The sequence below is a fragment of the Bos mutus genome, chromosome 5, assembly GCF_027580195.1.
Source record: "Bos mutus isolate GX-2022 chromosome 5, NWIPB_WYAK_1.1, whole genome shotgun sequence".
NCBI classification, from domain to species: Eukaryota; Metazoa; Chordata; class Mammalia; order Artiodactyla; family Bovidae; genus Bos; species Bos mutus.
The window spans coordinates 79,426,250-79,443,311 of record NC_091621.1 but is presented as its reverse complement, the minus strand read 5'-3'; the positions used below and the strand labels follow the sequence as shown (position 1 = coordinate 79,443,311).

General features: G+C 43.2%; 1 protein-coding gene across 2 annotated transcripts in view; it reads left to right on the top strand.

Annotated features, from left to right (window-relative positions):
* Positions 1–17,062, top strand: part of PLBD1 (phospholipase B domain containing 1) — an 89,823-nt gene that overhangs the window by 70,345 nt on the left and 2,416 nt on the right. For both annotated transcript variants that reach the window (XM_070371129.1, XM_070371130.1), the window contains exons 7-10: positions 5,479–5,679; positions 5,787–5,927; positions 14,792–14,977; positions 15,684–15,790. In XM_070371129.1, coding sequence (XP_070227230.1) covers positions 5,479–5,679; positions 5,787–5,927; positions 14,792–14,977; positions 15,684–15,790 — 635 coding nt within the window. The remainder of the gene's footprint in view (positions 1–5,478; positions 5,680–5,786; positions 5,928–14,791; positions 14,978–15,683; positions 15,791–17,062) is intronic.

The window sequence follows — 17,062 nt, the reverse complement described above, 5'->3', positions numbered from 1 at the left end:
CATGTCCTTGGTCAACAATAAGTCTACTCTTTTGGAAGGAAGGAAGGAAGGAAAGTTTTTGGTCTTCACAGTGTTGCTGAAATTCAGCCTCTTTACTGGTGCTGAATAGAAATGCAGAGACAGAGTTTGGGGTGAAGCAGAAAAGAGTAGCTTTTATTGCTTTGCCAGGAAAAAAGGGCCATAAAGGGCTAATGCCCTCAAAACTATATGACCCACCCTGAAGAGGGTAATGAGGAGTTTCATAGTGTGAGGAGCAGGGCATTGATCAGCTAATAGACAGTTCTTGGATTGGCTGGCATCAAGGTGAAGCTTCAGGCACCATCAGTCTTCAGTCTTCTTCAAGCACCAACCAGTCTAGGGTCTTTGTCCTTGTGGCCAGGAGTTTTCATCACTCCAGATGAAAGGGGGAGGGGGTCTGCTTCTTGTAAAAACAACTTAGGAATGTGTGTCAGGCCTTTATCTATGTCTTTCAGGGAAGTGAGCGTTCAGTAATTCTTCTGTGTGGCAGAATTATAGCTTAAGTTGTTACCAGTTCCCCAGCCCAACAGCTATTCTTTCTTCTGCTGCTGCTGCTGCTGCTGCATCACTTCAGTCGTGTCCGACTCTGTGTGACCCCAGAGATGGCAGCCCACCAGGCTCCCCCGTCCCTGGGATTCTCCAGGCAAGAACACTGGAGGGGGTTGCCATTGCCTTCTCCAATGCATGAAAGTGAAAAGTGAAAGTGAAGTCACTCAGTCGTGTCCAACCCTCAGCAACCCAATGGACTGCAGCCTACCAGGCTCCTCCATCCATGGGATTTTCCAGGCAAGAGTACTGGAGTGGGGTGCCATTGCCTTCTCCTCTTTCTTTCTACATCTTCACATTTTCCAATGATTAACTCTTGAGTCAGTATTTTACTTCAGAAGACAAGGACGCGGGGGCTTATGGTTTCAAAAGCTTTGGAGCAGTTAATGTATGTGATGTGCAAATGAACACCTTTTAAATTTTTAATGGTTTATAACATTATCTAAGTTATAGAGAATTCAGATACCTGTGAAGATACCCAATGAGCTACAAGAAAACTTTGAAAGGCAATTCAGTGAGCTCAGAAATAAAATTAATTAACAGAAAGAATACCAAAGAGAAATTGGTATTTTCTGAATACCAACTGAAATTCAAAAATAGAACCAAGTAGAAACTCTGGAGCTGAAGAACTTTAAATGAAATAAAGACTGAATTAGAAAGCACTGGAAATACTGGAGACCACATGGAAGAGAGAATTAGTGAGCTCGAAGACAAATCTAGAAATGATATAGATAGAAGAGAGGAAATTAAGGTCTACAAAGAAGAAAATCCTATAGAACTATCTGACTCCATTAGGAAATGTATCATTAGGGTAATGGGTATCCCAGAAAGGAGAAGGGAGAGTGAGGAGAGTGTATTGAAAGAAATAACAGTTGAGGACTACCCAAACCTGGGGAAAAAACTGGACATACAAGTCTATGAAGTTAAGCAACTGATGTGTCTTTTTTGTGCCAGTTCCATACTGTTTTATGACTGTAGCTTTGTAGTATAGTCTGAAGTCAGGGAGCATGATTCTTCTAGCTCTGTTCCTCTTTCTCAAGATTGTTTTGGCTATTTGGGAACCTTGCAAGTATTATGCTAAATGAAGTAAGTCAGATGGAAAAAGACACATATCATATGATTTCATTCATATGTGGAATACAAAAATAAATTAAAAATAAATGAACAAACCAAACCAAACAAAAACAAACACATAGATACAGTGAACAGATTAGTGGTTACCAGAGAGGAAGGGTGGCAGGGGGAGGGCATTTTGGGAATGAGCACACTGGAGTGTATACAGGAGGAGAAATATAATATTTATATATACAAAAATTTATATAATGTTCAGTTCAGCTGTTCAGTCGTGTCCAACTCTTTGAGACCCCATGGACTGCAGCACACCAGGCCTCCCTGTCCATCACCAACTCCCAGAGTCCACCAAAAACCATGTCCATCGAGTTGGTGATGCCATCCAACCATCTCATCCTCTGTCATCCCCCTTTCCTCCCGCCTTCAATCTTTCCCAGCATCAGGGTGTTTTCCAGTGAGTCAGTTCTTCGCATCAGGTGGCCTAAGTATTGGAGTTTCAGCTTAGCATCATCTTCCAAAGAATATTCAGGACTGATTTCCTTTAGAATTGACTGGTTGGATTTCCTTGCAGTCCAGGGGACTCTCAAGAGTCTTCTCCAACACCACAGTTCAAAAGCATCAATTCTTCAGCACTCAGCTTTCTTTATAGTCCAACTCTCACATCCATACATGACTACTGGAAAAACCATAGCTTTGACTAGATGGACCTTTGTTGGCAAAGTAATGTCTCTGCTTTTTAATATGCTGTCTATGTTGGTCATAGCATTTCTTCCAAAGAGCAAGTGTCTTTTAATTTCACAGCTGCAGTCACCATCTGCAATGATTTTGGAGGCCAAGAAAATAAAATCTCTCACTATTTCCATCGTTTCCCCATCTATTTGCCATGAAGTGATAGGACCAGATGCCATGATCTTAATTTTCTGAATGTTGAGCTTTAAGCCAACTTTTTCACTCTCCTCTTTCACTTTCATCAAGAGGCTCTGTAGTTCCTCTTCGCTTTCTGCCATAAGGGTAGGTCATCTGCATATCTGAGGTTGTTGATATTTCTCCCGGAAATCTTGATTCCAGCTTGTGCTTCATCCAGTGAATTTGAAGTGTCAAATATTTCTTCTTTGGGTAAAACTTCCCCCCCCCCCCCTTCTTGAGTAACTGTTCAGTAGTTTAGTAATTGGGCCTTCCCTCATAGCTCAGTTGGTAAAGAATCCGCCTGCAATGTTTAGTAATTAGATGCCTTTCTTTTGCTTTCCAGTAGGTGGCGATATAGCGCAAGTTGGTTTTGTTGTGGTTTTTTTCCTTTCCTATTTTTTACGACGGGGAGTGGTCGGGGTTCTTTTCCCAGAGCTGCCTCTGGTTATTTTTGAGAGCTGTCACTTCCCACCCTCTTCTGTCTCTGTCAGGGATGTTGCCCTGGACCCTCATTGTCACCGGTGCTGTTGGTGGGGCACCTCTGAGATAGCAGGTTCCTCGGCTGTGTGCTGTTCCCTGGGTATGGGGAGGGAGAGAGTGAAACGGAACCGGGGTCGCAGGTGTCTCTGCCTTGACTGGAGTTGTAGGTGCTGCTGCTGGAGGCAGTGGGGGAGGGGAGGCTGAGTCGTGGTGCCCTGTAGCTTGAGGAACAGGGTTGCAGGGCTTGCTGCCGCTGCCTTCCAGCTCCCTGTTGGCTGGGGGTGCTGTGACCAGGCCACCAGACTCCTGTGTGCCACCTACCCAGCTATTAAGGCTTCTCCCGGGCTCTGGGCCCAGCTATTGTGCCCAGGGGTTCAGGACTACAGGTACTGCCTTCATTGTTCCTCTGGTTCTTCCTCCTCCATGTGGTCCAATCCACCCACCTTTAGATAACAGATGTGTGGAATTCTCCAGCATCCTGCTGTGTGGGGCAGAGTCACCTTTGTTGAGTTACGGATGCTTTACTGGTTTTACTGGTTGTAGATTGAGGGGGAGAGATAAACGGAGTGTCTCACACCCCTGTGATGTTCATGTCACTCTTCCAAACGGGGCACATTTTAAATACACTTGGTAGGATAATAAGGATAAACTCTTCTGGGTTGTACTAAGCAAGAGATCTAAATAGAATTAGAGGAGAGTGGTCATTGTTTATAATTCAAGTGGCTATTTTAAAAAAGCCTTCTGAAAATCCATTTTTAAAAAGATTTTATTTATTTTTGTCTGCACTGGATCTTCGTTGCTTTGTGCAGGCTTTCTCTAGTTGCAGCGAGCTGGGACTACTTACTCTTGGTTGCGGTGCGAGGGCTTCTCATTGCAATGGCTTCTCTTGTTGCGGAGTATGGGCTTTAGGGTGCACAGGCTTAGTTGCTCCACGGCATGTGGAATCTTGCTGGACCTGATCTGTGTTCCCTGCATCGGCAGGCGGATTCTTATCCACTCTGCCACCAGGGAAGACCTCAGGTGGTTATTTTCTAAGTCCTGGAAGATGCTTTATTAACTGTAAGGGTTCTCTTTTGTCTCTTAATTAAATTTAGTAAGAAGCTTACTATGAAATGTAATTTGCCAGCTGGCTTTCATCCCAGATGTTTCACTCTATCCTTATCTAACATAGAGTGCCTTCTGAAGTTGCTAGTGAAAGATTAGAGCAAGAATATAATTTTACATATTCAAAGAACACTTGTTTCTCTTATAATGCTGTATTTCAGGACTTTGTCCCTTCCCTGGGCCTTTTCTTTAACGTTAAACTCAAAATTATAAAATTAGACTCCTTGACTAAAGTTTTTTGTAAGACAGTTTATCTTCTTTGTTCTAGAACTCTAGATGGCCTACTTTTTTTTTTTTTTGGTCTTCTATAAACAGTCTTGCTCTTGAATGAAATACTGTTCCTTTCATGTTAGTATTAGTCACTTACCTATACATATTAAAGAATGCCTGCCCTCTTGTGTCCATCGAGGCTGCTACAATAAGGAGTGAATTAGCAAGAATATTAGGCCAGAAATACAGCTTTCCATCATGTGGAGATTTTCTATCAGAGAGCTTGCTCAAGGCTGCCAATATGGTTGTTCAGATGAAACACTGCAAAATGACTCCAGCCCAAGTGGTGAATGAACAGTCATTAAAATTTGCTTGTATATAGTCATTAGTATGACTATATAATCATACTATGACTATATAGTCATTAATACTTTGCTTGTCAATCATGCATCCTTAGGTCTGGTTCCTGATTTAATGTATTTTCATCAAATCATAAAATCAAAATTTTTCAATGGAGAGCCCAGGGATGGAGGTTCACCGGCATCTGCTGCCGAGGTGAACCAAAGCTGGAGGAGGGCAATGACAACTGACACCCTAGAGCTTGTTATAAACAGTGAAGCAAGCCAGAGAAACACTATTATTGCATATTAACACACACATATGGAATCAAGAAAAACAGTACTGATGAGCCTATTTGCAGGGCAGGAATAGAGTCGCAGACAGGGAACAGACTTGTGGACCCAGCGGGGGAAGGAGACGGTGGGATGAACTGAGAGAGTAGCTCTGAAATATATACGCATTATATGTAAAATAGACAGCCGGTGGGAATTTGCAGTGTGATGCAGGGAGCTCAACCTGGTGCTCTGTAACAACCTAGAGGGGTGGGATGGGGTGGAAGGTAGGAGGGAAGTTCAATAAGGAGGGGATGTGTGTATACCGATGGCTTATTCATGCTGATGTATGGCAGAAACCAACAACACTGTAAAGCAATTATCCTCCACTTATAAATTTTTAAAAACCCCCAAAAGAAATAATAACTAATACTCTGCAAAATGCATTGTATATGCAAAGTTCTACATTAACAATGATGGTTTGATATTTTGCATGTATGTACGCTGATTCATATATTCATGTTTCCTGTAGGGTTTTTGGAGTCTCTGGACGACTTTTACCTTCTTAGCAGTGGTTTGGTATTGCTGCAAACCACAAACAGCGTATATAATAAAACCCTACTGCAGCACGTGGTACCCCAGTCTCTCCTGGCCTGGCAAAGAGTCCGGGTGGCCAGTATGATGGCTAATAATGGCAAGCAGTGGGCAGAGGTCTTTTCAAAATACAACTCTGGTAAGTGGCCCTGCAGAATAACGTTTACGCATGTATGATTTTTTTAGATTTTGAGTTAACCAGCCAAGAAGTACCCATGCCCTGTCTTCATGTCTTCTCTGCTTCAGGAACATATAACAATCAGTACATGGTCCTAGACCTGAAGAAGGTAAATTTGAACCACAGCCTTGACGAAGGCACTCTGTACATTGTGGAGCAAATTCCTACATACGTAGAATATTCTGAACAAACTGCTATTCTGCGGAGAGGTACTTTCTTCATGCTACAAGTCTGATGAGTGTGTGTGTGTCTGTGCACACATATATGATGGATAATGTGTGGTGTGTGAATGTACTATGGGGGTGTGTATGGTGGGGATGCAGGGGTGGGAATGCTGTTGCTTGTCACACAGGGAAAGAATGACAAGGTTCAGCACATGTAAACCTACACCTCAAACTCTTACATGACAATGTACTCTTTTTTATACTATTTTAAAAAAAAGTGTTTTGTACTATTTATTTATGACCTCTGTTGCATGCACTGGTTAAGTCACAGTGATGATTTTTCCTAGTACAGAGTAGCGGCTCATTTAATACTTATTTTGGCCGCACCATGCAGCATAAGTGATCTCAGTTCCCCGACCAGGGATGAATCGAACCTGCACCCCTCGGTGCGTGGAGTCTTAACCACTGAACCACCAGGAAAGTCCCATGACAGTGTACTCTTACATGTGTGTGCATGTGTGCAAAGCCACTTCACTTTAGTCATGTCCAGTTCTGTGTGACCCTAGGGGCTGTAGCCTGCTAGGCTCCTCTGTCCATAGGATTCTCCAACTAAGTATACTGGAGTGTGTTGTCATGCCCTCTTCTAGGGGATCTTCCTGACCCAGGGGTTGAACCAGAGACTCTTAAGTCTCCTGCATTGGCAGGTGGGTGGGCTCTTTACCACTAGCACGACCTGGGAAGCCTACCTTTGCAATTTCACTGGGTTTTATGAAAATGAATTGAGATAATTTCTATCGATTCTTAAGCATATTACCGGTTCATAGCAAGTCCTAGCATCTTGCATTGAACATACTGCTCAGCACACACAGGAAGTCCTCACTGGATATTTGTTGAATAAATGAAAGAGAAGATGATGTCTGGGTGGAAGTTTACAGGCTAGAAAGTTCAGTTCAGTCGCTCAGTCATGTCCAACTTTTTGCAACCCAACTTTTTGGACTGCAGCACGCCAGGCTTCTCTGTCCGTCATCAACTCTCGGAGCTTACCCAAACTCATGTCCATCGAGTTGGTGATGCCATCCAACCATCTCATCCTCTGTCATCCCCTTCTCCTCCGGCCTTCAATCTTTCCCAGCATCAGGGTCTTTTCCAGTGAGTTATTTCTTCTCATCAGGTGACCAAAGTATTGGAGCTTCAGCATCAGTCCTTCCAATGAATATTTAGGACTGATTTCCTTTAGGATTGACTGATTTGATTTCCTTGCAGTCCAAAGGACTCTCAAGAGTCTTCTCCAACACCACAGTTCAAAAGCATCAATTCTTCAGCGCTCAGCTTTCTTATGGTCCAATTCTCACATCCATACATGACTACTGGAAAAACAATAGCTTTGACTAGATGGACCTTTGCTGCAAAGTAATGTCTCTGCTTTTTAATATGCTGTCTAGGTTGGTCATAGCATTTCTTCCAAGGAGCAAGCATCTTTTAATTTCAAAGCTGCAGTCACCATCTGCAGTGATTTTGGAGCCCCAAAATAAAGTCTCTCACTGTTTCCATTGTTTTCCCATCTATTTGCCATTGAAGTGATGGGGCCAGATGCCATGATGTTAGTTTTCTGAATGTTGAGTTCTAAGCCAACTTTTTCACTCTCCTCTTACTTGCATCAAGAGGATCTTTAGTTCTTCACTTTCTGCCAAAAGGGTCGTATCATCTGCATATCTGAGGTCACTGATATTTCTCTCTGAAATCTTGATTCCAGTTTGTGCTTCATCCAGCCTGACATTTCACATGATGTACTCTGCACATAATTTAAATACGCAGGGTGACATATACAGCCTTGATGTACTCCTTTCCTGATTTGGAACCAGTCTGTTGTTCCATGTCCAGTTCTAACTGTTGCTTCTTGACCTGCATACAGATTTCTCAGGAGGCAGGTAAGGAAGTCTGGTATTCCCATCTCTTCAAGAATTTTCCACAGTTTGTTGTGATCCACATAGTCAAAGGCCTTGTAGTCAATAAAGCTGAAGTAGATGTTTTTCTGGAATTCTCTTGCTTTTTTGATGATCCAACAAATGTTGGCAATTTGATCTCTGGTTCCTCTGCCTTTTCTAAAACCACCTTGAACATCTGGAAGTTCTGAGTTCACGTACTGTTGAAGCCTGGTTGGAGAATTTTGAGTATTACTTGTTAGTGCGTGAGATGAGTGCAATTATGTGATAGTTGGAACATTGTTTGGCATTGCCCTTCTTTGGGATTGGAATGAAAACTGACCTTTTTCAGTCCTGTAGCCACTGATGAGTTTTCCAAATTTGCTGACATATTGAGTGCAGCACTTTCACAGCATCATCTTTCAGGATTTGAAATAGCTCAAGTGGAATTCCATCACCGCCACTAGCTTTGTTCATAGTGATGCTTCCTGAGGCCCACTTGACTTCCCAATCCAGGATGTCTGGCTCTAGGTAAGTGTGATCTGGGTCATGAAGATCTTTTTTGTATAGTTCTTCTGTGTATTCTTGCCACTTCTTCTTAATATCTTCTGCTTCTGGTAGGTCCATACCATTTTTGTCCTTTATTGAGCCCATCTTTGCATGAAATGTTCCCTTGATGTCTCTAATTTTCTTAAAGAGATCTCTAGTCTTTCCCATTCTATTGTTTTCCTCTATTTCTTTGCATTGATCACTTAGGAAGGCTTTCTTATCTCTCCTTGCTATTCTTTGGAACTCTGCATTCAAGTGGGTATATTTTTCTTTTCTCCTTTGTCTTTGGCTTCTCTTTTCTCAGGTATTTGTAAGGCCTTCTCAGAAACTATTTTGCCTTTTTCCATTTCTTTTTCTTGGGGATGGTCTTGATCACTGCCTCCTCTACAATGTCACAAACCTCTGACCATAGTTCTTCAGGCACTCTATCAGATCTAATCCCCTGAATCTGTTTGTCACTTCCACTGTATAATCATAAGGGATTTGATTTAGGTCATACCCAAATGGTCTAGTGGTATTTCCTACTTTCTTCAATTTTAGTCTGAATTTGCAATAAGGAGTTCATGATCTGAGCCACACTCAGCTCCCAGTCTTGTTTTTGTTGACTGTATAGAGCTTTTCCATCTTTGGCTGCAAAGAAGATAATCAATCTGATTTTGGTATTGACCATCTTGTGATGTCCATGTGTAGAGTCTTCTCTTGTGTTGTTGGAAGAGGGTGTTTGCTATTAACAGTGCATTCTCTTGGCAAAACTCAGTTAGCCTTTGTGCTGCTTCATTTTTTTTTTTAATTTTATTTTTAAACTTTACCTAATTGTATTAGTTTTGCCAAACATCAAAATGAATCCGCCACAGGTATACATGTGTTCCCCATCCTGAACCCTCCTCCCTCCTCCCTCCCCATACCATCCCTCTGGGTCGTCCCAGTGCACTAGCCCCAAGCATCCAGTATCGTGCATCGAACCTGGATTGGCATCTCATTTCATACATGATATTTTACATGTTTCAATGCCATTCTCCCAAATCTTCCCACCCTCTCCCTCTCCCACAGAGTCCATAAGACTGTTCTATACATCAGTGTCTCTTTTGCTGTCTCGTACACAAGGTTATTGTTACCATCTTTCTAAATTCCATATATATGCGTTAGTATACTGTATTGGTGTTTTTCCTTCTGGCTTACTTCACTCTGTATAATAGGCTCCAGTTTCATCCACCTCATTAGAACTGATTCAAATGTATTCTTTTTAATGGCTGAGTAATACTCCATTGTGTATATGTACCACAGCTTTCTTATCCATTCATCTGCTGATGGACATCTAGGTTGCTTCCATGTCCTGGCTATTATAAACAGTGCCGCGATGAACATTGGGGTACACATGTCTCTTTCCCTTCTGGTTTCCTCAGTGTGTATGCCCAGCAGTGGGATTGCTGGATCATAAGGCAGTTCTATTTCCAGTTTTTAAAGGAATCTCCACACTGTTCTCCTTAGTGGCTGTACTAGTTTGCATTCCCACCAACAGTGTAAGAGGGTTCCCTTTTCTTCACACCCTCTCCAGCATTTATTGCTTGTAGACTTTTGGATCGCAGCCATTCTGACTGGTGTGAAATGGTACCTCATAGTGGTTTTGATTTGCATTTCTCTGATAATGAGTGATGTTGAGCATCTTTTCATGTGTTTGTTAGCCATCTGTATGTCTTCTTTGGAGACATGTGCTGCTTCATTTTTACTCCAAGGCCAAATTTGCTTGTTACTCCAGGTATCTCTTGACTTCCTACTTTTGCATTCCAGTCCCCTATGATGAAAAGGACATCTTTTTTGTGTGTTAGTTCTAGAAGGTCTTGTAGGTCTTTGTAGAACCATTCAGCTTCAGCTTCTTCAGCATTACTGGTTGGGGCATAGACTTGGATTACTGTGATTTTGAATGGTTTGCCTTGGAAATGAAGAGAAACCATTCTGTCATTTTTGAGACTGCATTCAAGTACTGCATTTTGGACTCTTTTGTTGACTATGAGGGTCACTCCATTTCTTCTAAGGGATTCTTGCCCACAGTAGTAGATACAATGGTCATCTGATTAAATTTACCCATTCCAGTCCATTTTAGTTCACTGATTCCTAAGATGTCAGTGTTCACTCTTGCCATCTCCTGTTTGACCACTTCCAATTTACCTTGATTCATGGACCTAACATTCCAGGTTCCTATGCAATTTTGTTCTTTATAGCATTGGACTCTACTACCATTACCAGCCACACCCACAACTGGGCGTTGTTTTTGCTTTGGCTCTGTCTCTTCATTCTTACTGGAGTTACTTCTCCACTGATTGGAGGGTTTAAACAAAACATTGTGCACACCAGAGAACCCACAGAGACTGAGCTTAGACCTGCCTTTGAGTTTTTGTCTACTGTGGAGGTATGGGTCAGCAGTGGCCTGCTGACCAGGGGCAGCAGGGGCAGGGGCTCTGGGTACAGCAGACCTGGGTGTGGCGTAAGACCTCTTGGAGGAGGTCGCCATTAACCTCACCATAGAGCCACCAGAACTTACACAGGACTGGGGAAACAGACTCTTGGAGGGCACAAACAAAACCTTGTGCACACCAGGACCCAGGAAAAAGGAGCAGTGACCCCACAGGAGACTGACCCAGACTTGCCCATGAGTGTCCAGGAGTCTCCAGCAGAGGTGTGGGTTGGTGGTAGCCTGCTGCAGGGTCGGGGGCACTGAGTGCAGCAGTGCACGCATGGGGCCTTTTGAAGGAGGTTGCCATTATCTTCATTAACTCCACCATAGTTTGGCCTCAGGTCAAACAACAGGGAGGGAACACAGACCTGCCCATCAACAGAAAATTGGATTAAAGATTTACTAAGCGTGGCCCCACTCATAAGAAGACGACCCAGTTTCCCCCTCAATCAGTCTCTCCCATCAGGAAGCTTCCATAAGCCTCTTATCCTAATCCATCAGAGGGCAGAGAGAATGAAAACCACAATCACAGAAAACTAATCAAAGTGATCACATGGACCACAGCCTTATCTAACTCAATGAAACTATGAGCACGGGTCATGGTGGAGAGTTCTGACAAAATGTGGTCCACTGGAGAAGGGAAAGGGAATGGCAGAGCACTTCAGCATGCTTGCCTTGAGAACCCCACGAACAGTATGAAAAGGCAAAATGATAGGACACTGAAAGTTGAACTTCCCAGGTCAGTAGGTGCCCAATATGCTACTGGAGATCAGTGGACAAACAACTCCAGAAACAATGAAGAGACATGTGAGAAAGGAGCTCAGCAGTTTGACACGGGGACAAATCAAACAGAGAGAGACATGAGACCATGGCATGAAGAAGAATGTATTGGCCCAGGATGGCTGGAGAGGAGGCTGTGATGTGGAAGATAAGGTAGTGATGAGAAAACTACAGCCCTTGGATCTTGCTGAGCAGTTTAGCCTTTATCCTTTAGAGCATCAGTCCCCAGCCTTTTTGGCAGCAGGGACTGTTTTCATGGAAGACAATTCTTCTACAGCCTGGGGTAGGGGGTGGGGATGATTTGGGTTTGGGGATGATTCAAATGCATTATATTCATTGTGCACTTTATTTCTGTTATTATTACATCAGCTGCACCTCAGATCATCAGGCATTAGATTCCAGAGGTTGGGGACCTTGCTTTAGAAAACTGGAGTCTTTGTAAAGGGAGAACACACTGAAAGACAGAGAGAAGACAGGAGGTGAATTAGGAAAATGTTGAAATAGGTCCACTGAGAGATGAACAGGTACAGAACCAAGATAACGTGTGGATCCTGGGGATCAGGGCTGGTCCTTCATTTCCCAGGTCCTCACATTCATCTTGTAATGACACCCAGGGGGAGATGCCTCACTCCACGGTGGCTCCCGCCAGTGAAATGCATACCACGTGCGTAAAACAGAATTGACTAAGGTGGAAACTTCAGTTGCTAAGAAGATACACGTGCTACCAAGCAGTGGACCTGCCTCCACTTCTTCTTGGGAAATCCACCTGAGAAGTCAGATCACTAGGTGGTTACTTGGTTAGCACGACAATTCAAAACTGAGGACCCAGCTATCTGACTCTGAAGACTGGTCCATCCAGCTCCTAAGAGCCTGATAGTAATAGCCAGCCTCAAGAGGGAGATGCTTGTTAAAGTAGACTAGTTACCCCAGGCCTTTTCTTCTTGGGACTGCTGCTGCTGCTATGATGGGATTTGGGTTCTTTGCAATCCCATTTTTAGATTCCATGAAGAAATCTACCCTGGTATTAAATAAACTGATGATGATCTGTCTGTAGTTTGCGGGCTTTATGTTTTATTTTTCCCCCAGAGGCAGAAAATACAGAGTTAAATTCAGAGTGTCTACCATATACTTGATGTATCTTTTATTTATTGTCTTTTGTTTGACTTTCGTAACGTGTTTCCAAGGGCTTCCCAGGTGGCACAGTGGTAAAGGATCTGCCTGCCAATGCTGGAGCACAGGAGAGTTGGGTTCGATCCCTGGGTCGGGAAGATCCCCTGGAGAAGGGAATGGCAACCCACTCCAGTATCCTTGCCTGGAGATCCCACGGAGAGAGGAGCCTGGCAGGCTACAGCCCATGAGGTCACAAAGAGTTGGACATGACTGTGCAACTGAGCACACACACATACTTCCAGATAAGCAGTATTGTTACCGGAGAAGGCAATAGCAACCCACTCCAGAACTCTTGCCTGGAAAATCTCATGGATGGAGGAGCCTGGTAGGCTGCAGTCCATGGGGTCGCAAAGAGTCAGTCGGACACGACTGAACAACTTCACTTTCACTTTTCACTTTCATGCATTGGAGAAGGAAATGGCAACCCACTCCAGTGTTCTTGCCTGGAGAATCCCAGGGACGGGGGAGCCTGGTGGGCTGCCGTCTGTGGGGTTGCACAGAGTCGGACACGACTGAAGCGACTTAGCAGCAGCAGCAGCAGCAGTATTGTTACTATCTTACTGAAAGGGAAGAAAAGCTGAGGAAGAAACATATGATTTTCCCAAATAAGTGATATCGTACAGCCATTTTTTTAAAAGCCCCACAAACCTAGTATTTAGAAGCCACAGTGATGTATCGATAGAAGTCCTGGGTGCTTTTAGTCAGAAGGAAGGCATTCAACCTCTCTGAACCTCTGTTTCTTCCTTTAGAAGGAAGAATGGTAATATTTATACATCAGCAGGTGGTTTTGATACTATATTGCTGGCCAAAAAGTTCGTTCGGATATTTCTATACACTGTGATGGGAAAACCTGAAGAAACTTTTTGTCCAACCCGATACAAGATACTCTTTTAAATGCTTTTTTAATCATAAAGCTTTATGAAAATGTAAACAGCAACCATTTTTATTATTCATTTGAGCTATTCACGTAGAGAACTGTAATAGTTAATGTTCATCTACTGTTCACAAAGTACCAGACCCTGTCGTAAGCTCTGCCATCCATGTGAACTCACTTAATGCTCACAGCAGCGATCCTTGTGAGGTTAGACATCATTGTTCACATTTTACAGATGAAGACGTGAGCCACAGAGGGGTTAAGTAACTTCTGTAAGGTCACATACCAGGCAGTCTAACTCCCCAGTCTCAATTACCTAGATATACTGCAATAGTAAATGTGATTTTTAGCCTGTACTTTCAATGTTGTCTTTGTCTGCCTTCACCCTGATGCTGGCTCCACGCCCCAGAATCAGTGAGGTTGAATGTTTTGTCATTTGTTTTGTCCTAATAACTTCACCTCGAGCAGCGGATCCTATAAAATAGTACAGAGAAAGGAAGGCAGACAAGGGCCAAGAGAAGATGCGAGTGGCAGTTAAACCCTGAATGGTGAAGGTGGTCCTACATTGGCTGACAGTCCTGCAGCAATACCTGAGGCTACTGTAATCTGAGATGTTCCTGAAATGGTGATTTTATTAAAGTTGTGTCACATTTGATGCCTAGTGACGAAGGGCTGGCACTGTGAAGCTTCGAATGAAGCTGAGCCTTATGAATGTTTAGGGTCAGAGGAGTTACAAGTCTACTGGAATCTTAAGATCATCTCCAATCCCTTCACAATATAACTTTTCCTTTCCCTCTTCCTACTTAAAAAAAAAAGAGGGGGCAGAAATGAGGTTAACTGACAAAGGCCTAATTATTCAACTCTGAGCCTAGAAGTCAGGTTTTCTTCTGCTTAATAGATTGCCTTAAGACTCTGGGGTGAAAAACCAAAAAATTCTGATGCTCTTCTCCCCCTAATGGAATAATCTAGACTATACTGGTTCTGTAAATTTCTGAGGATCTGTGTGATTACCAGGGTTCACAGCCATTATTTTGTGTAATATTACTTTGTAATTACACAGCTGTGCTGATGTTCAAAAGAAAGTACCATTCATGACACTTTGTTTCCTCTCTCTTTTGTCTTCTGTCAATCCCACCCTTCTCTCTCTTCCATTCCAAATCAGGATATTGGCCCTCCTACAACATTCCTTTCCATGAAAAAGTTTACAACTGGAGTGGCTATCCAATACTGGTCAAGAAGCTGGGTTTGGACTACTCTTATGATCTGGCTTCCCGAGCTAAAATCTTCCGGCGTGACCAAGGAAAAGTGACTGATATGGAATCCATGAAATATATCATGCGATACAACAGTACGTAGCACATTTCTCAGGAATCATTCTTCAAAACTCCTTTTCTTCCCCATGGATAAAGAATCCATGTAAGTTTATCACCTCTGTACTAGAAGGCAGTCTAAGAAGTTATTGAATTATCTAGTATTCAGTTGATACTATACATATTATATATTCAACAAACAGAATTTTGTCCTTCTTTATAAAGATAGGGAAGAAGATTCTATAGATTTAATGGAAAAAAGTCTTATGTAAAACACAAAACAAATAACCCATACGGGGTAAAACCCATACGGGGTATACGGGGTAACTTTTTTTTCTTTTTTACCATACCATCCCAAACACAGATTTCCTTCCAAGGACAAAAGCAGTTACTAAAATAAAAATTACCCATAAACACTTTGTTTTTGATGAACAATATCAAAGTCAGATTCGTATTTGTTTTGTTTAAAAAAACTGGACACACACTTGTGCTGTTATTTCTCTTCTGTCCAGTCATCACTGTGAAGGTTTGTGAGTGCAGGTTGAGCCTGGAGTAGGGGCTCGAGGTTGCCTCCCCCCTGTACAAGTCACAGAGGCCTTCCGTATGTGGGAACAGACTGAGCAGAGGAGGCCTCTGGGGTGTATGCTCTGGACACCTAGGCTTGAATAGGGCCACACAGCTTACTGTGGAAAAAATGCATCTCAGAATGGCCAGCACTCACTCTGTCCCATCCCTGTTCCCTAGATTACAAGCAGGACCCTTATAGCAAGGGTGATCCCTGCAACACCATCTGTTGCCGTGAGGACCTAAACTCACACAGTCCGAGTCCTGGAGGTTGCTATGACACCAAGGTAATGTGCTGTTGGGTTCTGTCTGCTTTATTTTTGCTGTGCTGGGTCTTTGCTGTTTGGGGTTTTTCTGCTTATGGTGAGCAGAGGCTACTCTCCAGTTGCAGTGCCTGGGCTTCTCACTGCAGTGGCTTCACGGGCTTCAACAGTTGCAGTTCCCAGGCTCTAGAGCACAGGCTCTGTTGTGGCCCATGGGCTTAGGTGCTTGACAGCAAGTGGGATCTTCCTGAACCAGGGATTGAACCCGTTCTCCCACATTGGCAGGTGGACTCCTTCCCACTGAGCCACCCGGGAAGTCCCACCCTATTGGTTTTCCAGTGCCTACGCCTATTCAAAGGCAGAGCTGCAGAGATTTTTGTGGCATAAATCACAATAACGTCTCTTATTGTGCCTGTGCTCTGTTGCTAAGTTGTGTCTGACTCTGCAACCCCATGGACTGTAGCGTGCCAGGCTCCTCTGTCCATGGAACTTCCCAGACAATACCGGAATGGGTTGACATTTCCTTCTCAAGGGGATCTTCCTGACTCCGGGAATGACCAGTGTCTCCTGCACAGGCAGGAGGATTCTTTACTGCTGAGCCACGTGGGAAGCCCAATGTCTCTTAAACATGAACTCAATTACAGAATCAGCTTTTTCAGGTTATAGTGGTAGGTCCCTTGCACTAACTTCCAGTCCCTGCTCTGTCACTTCATCACATCATCTCACAGTGCTTCTGAAAAATGGAAAGAGTACTTGCTTCCTAGGGTTGTTGTGAAGAATGAACAATTTAATATCTATAAAATGTTTACAACAGTACTTAGCATGTTATTTGTAAATGTGCATAACCATAATGATGATGATGATGATGATGACGGTCATAGTGTTGCTGTCTTAAGTTTTCCCAGACTGGCCCCAAGTCCAAAGAACATATTGAGAGCACAGTGATGCCACTTTAAACGGAAATTGAATCGAGCTAAAGGAATAAGTATTGGGCCAGATGCTCAAGCACTAAAGGGTTTTCACTACACTACAATTGTTAAGTGCTGTAATGTGTCTCACAATATAGGTAATAAGTTTACAGTGGGGTTGAAGCCCACTCATATAGGCTTGTGAGAACCAGTTGTTTAAAACGTCAACACCAGTTTGATAGCCTGAAATGGTGGGATATTTACATCATGGAAATCAGCAAACACTACAAATTGGGGTCTTTTTTCCTAACAGAGCTAATTGTTAACAACTTATTGGCACAGGACTGCATCTGGAGTGTCCAAGATTATACATTAACTATCTAGTGGG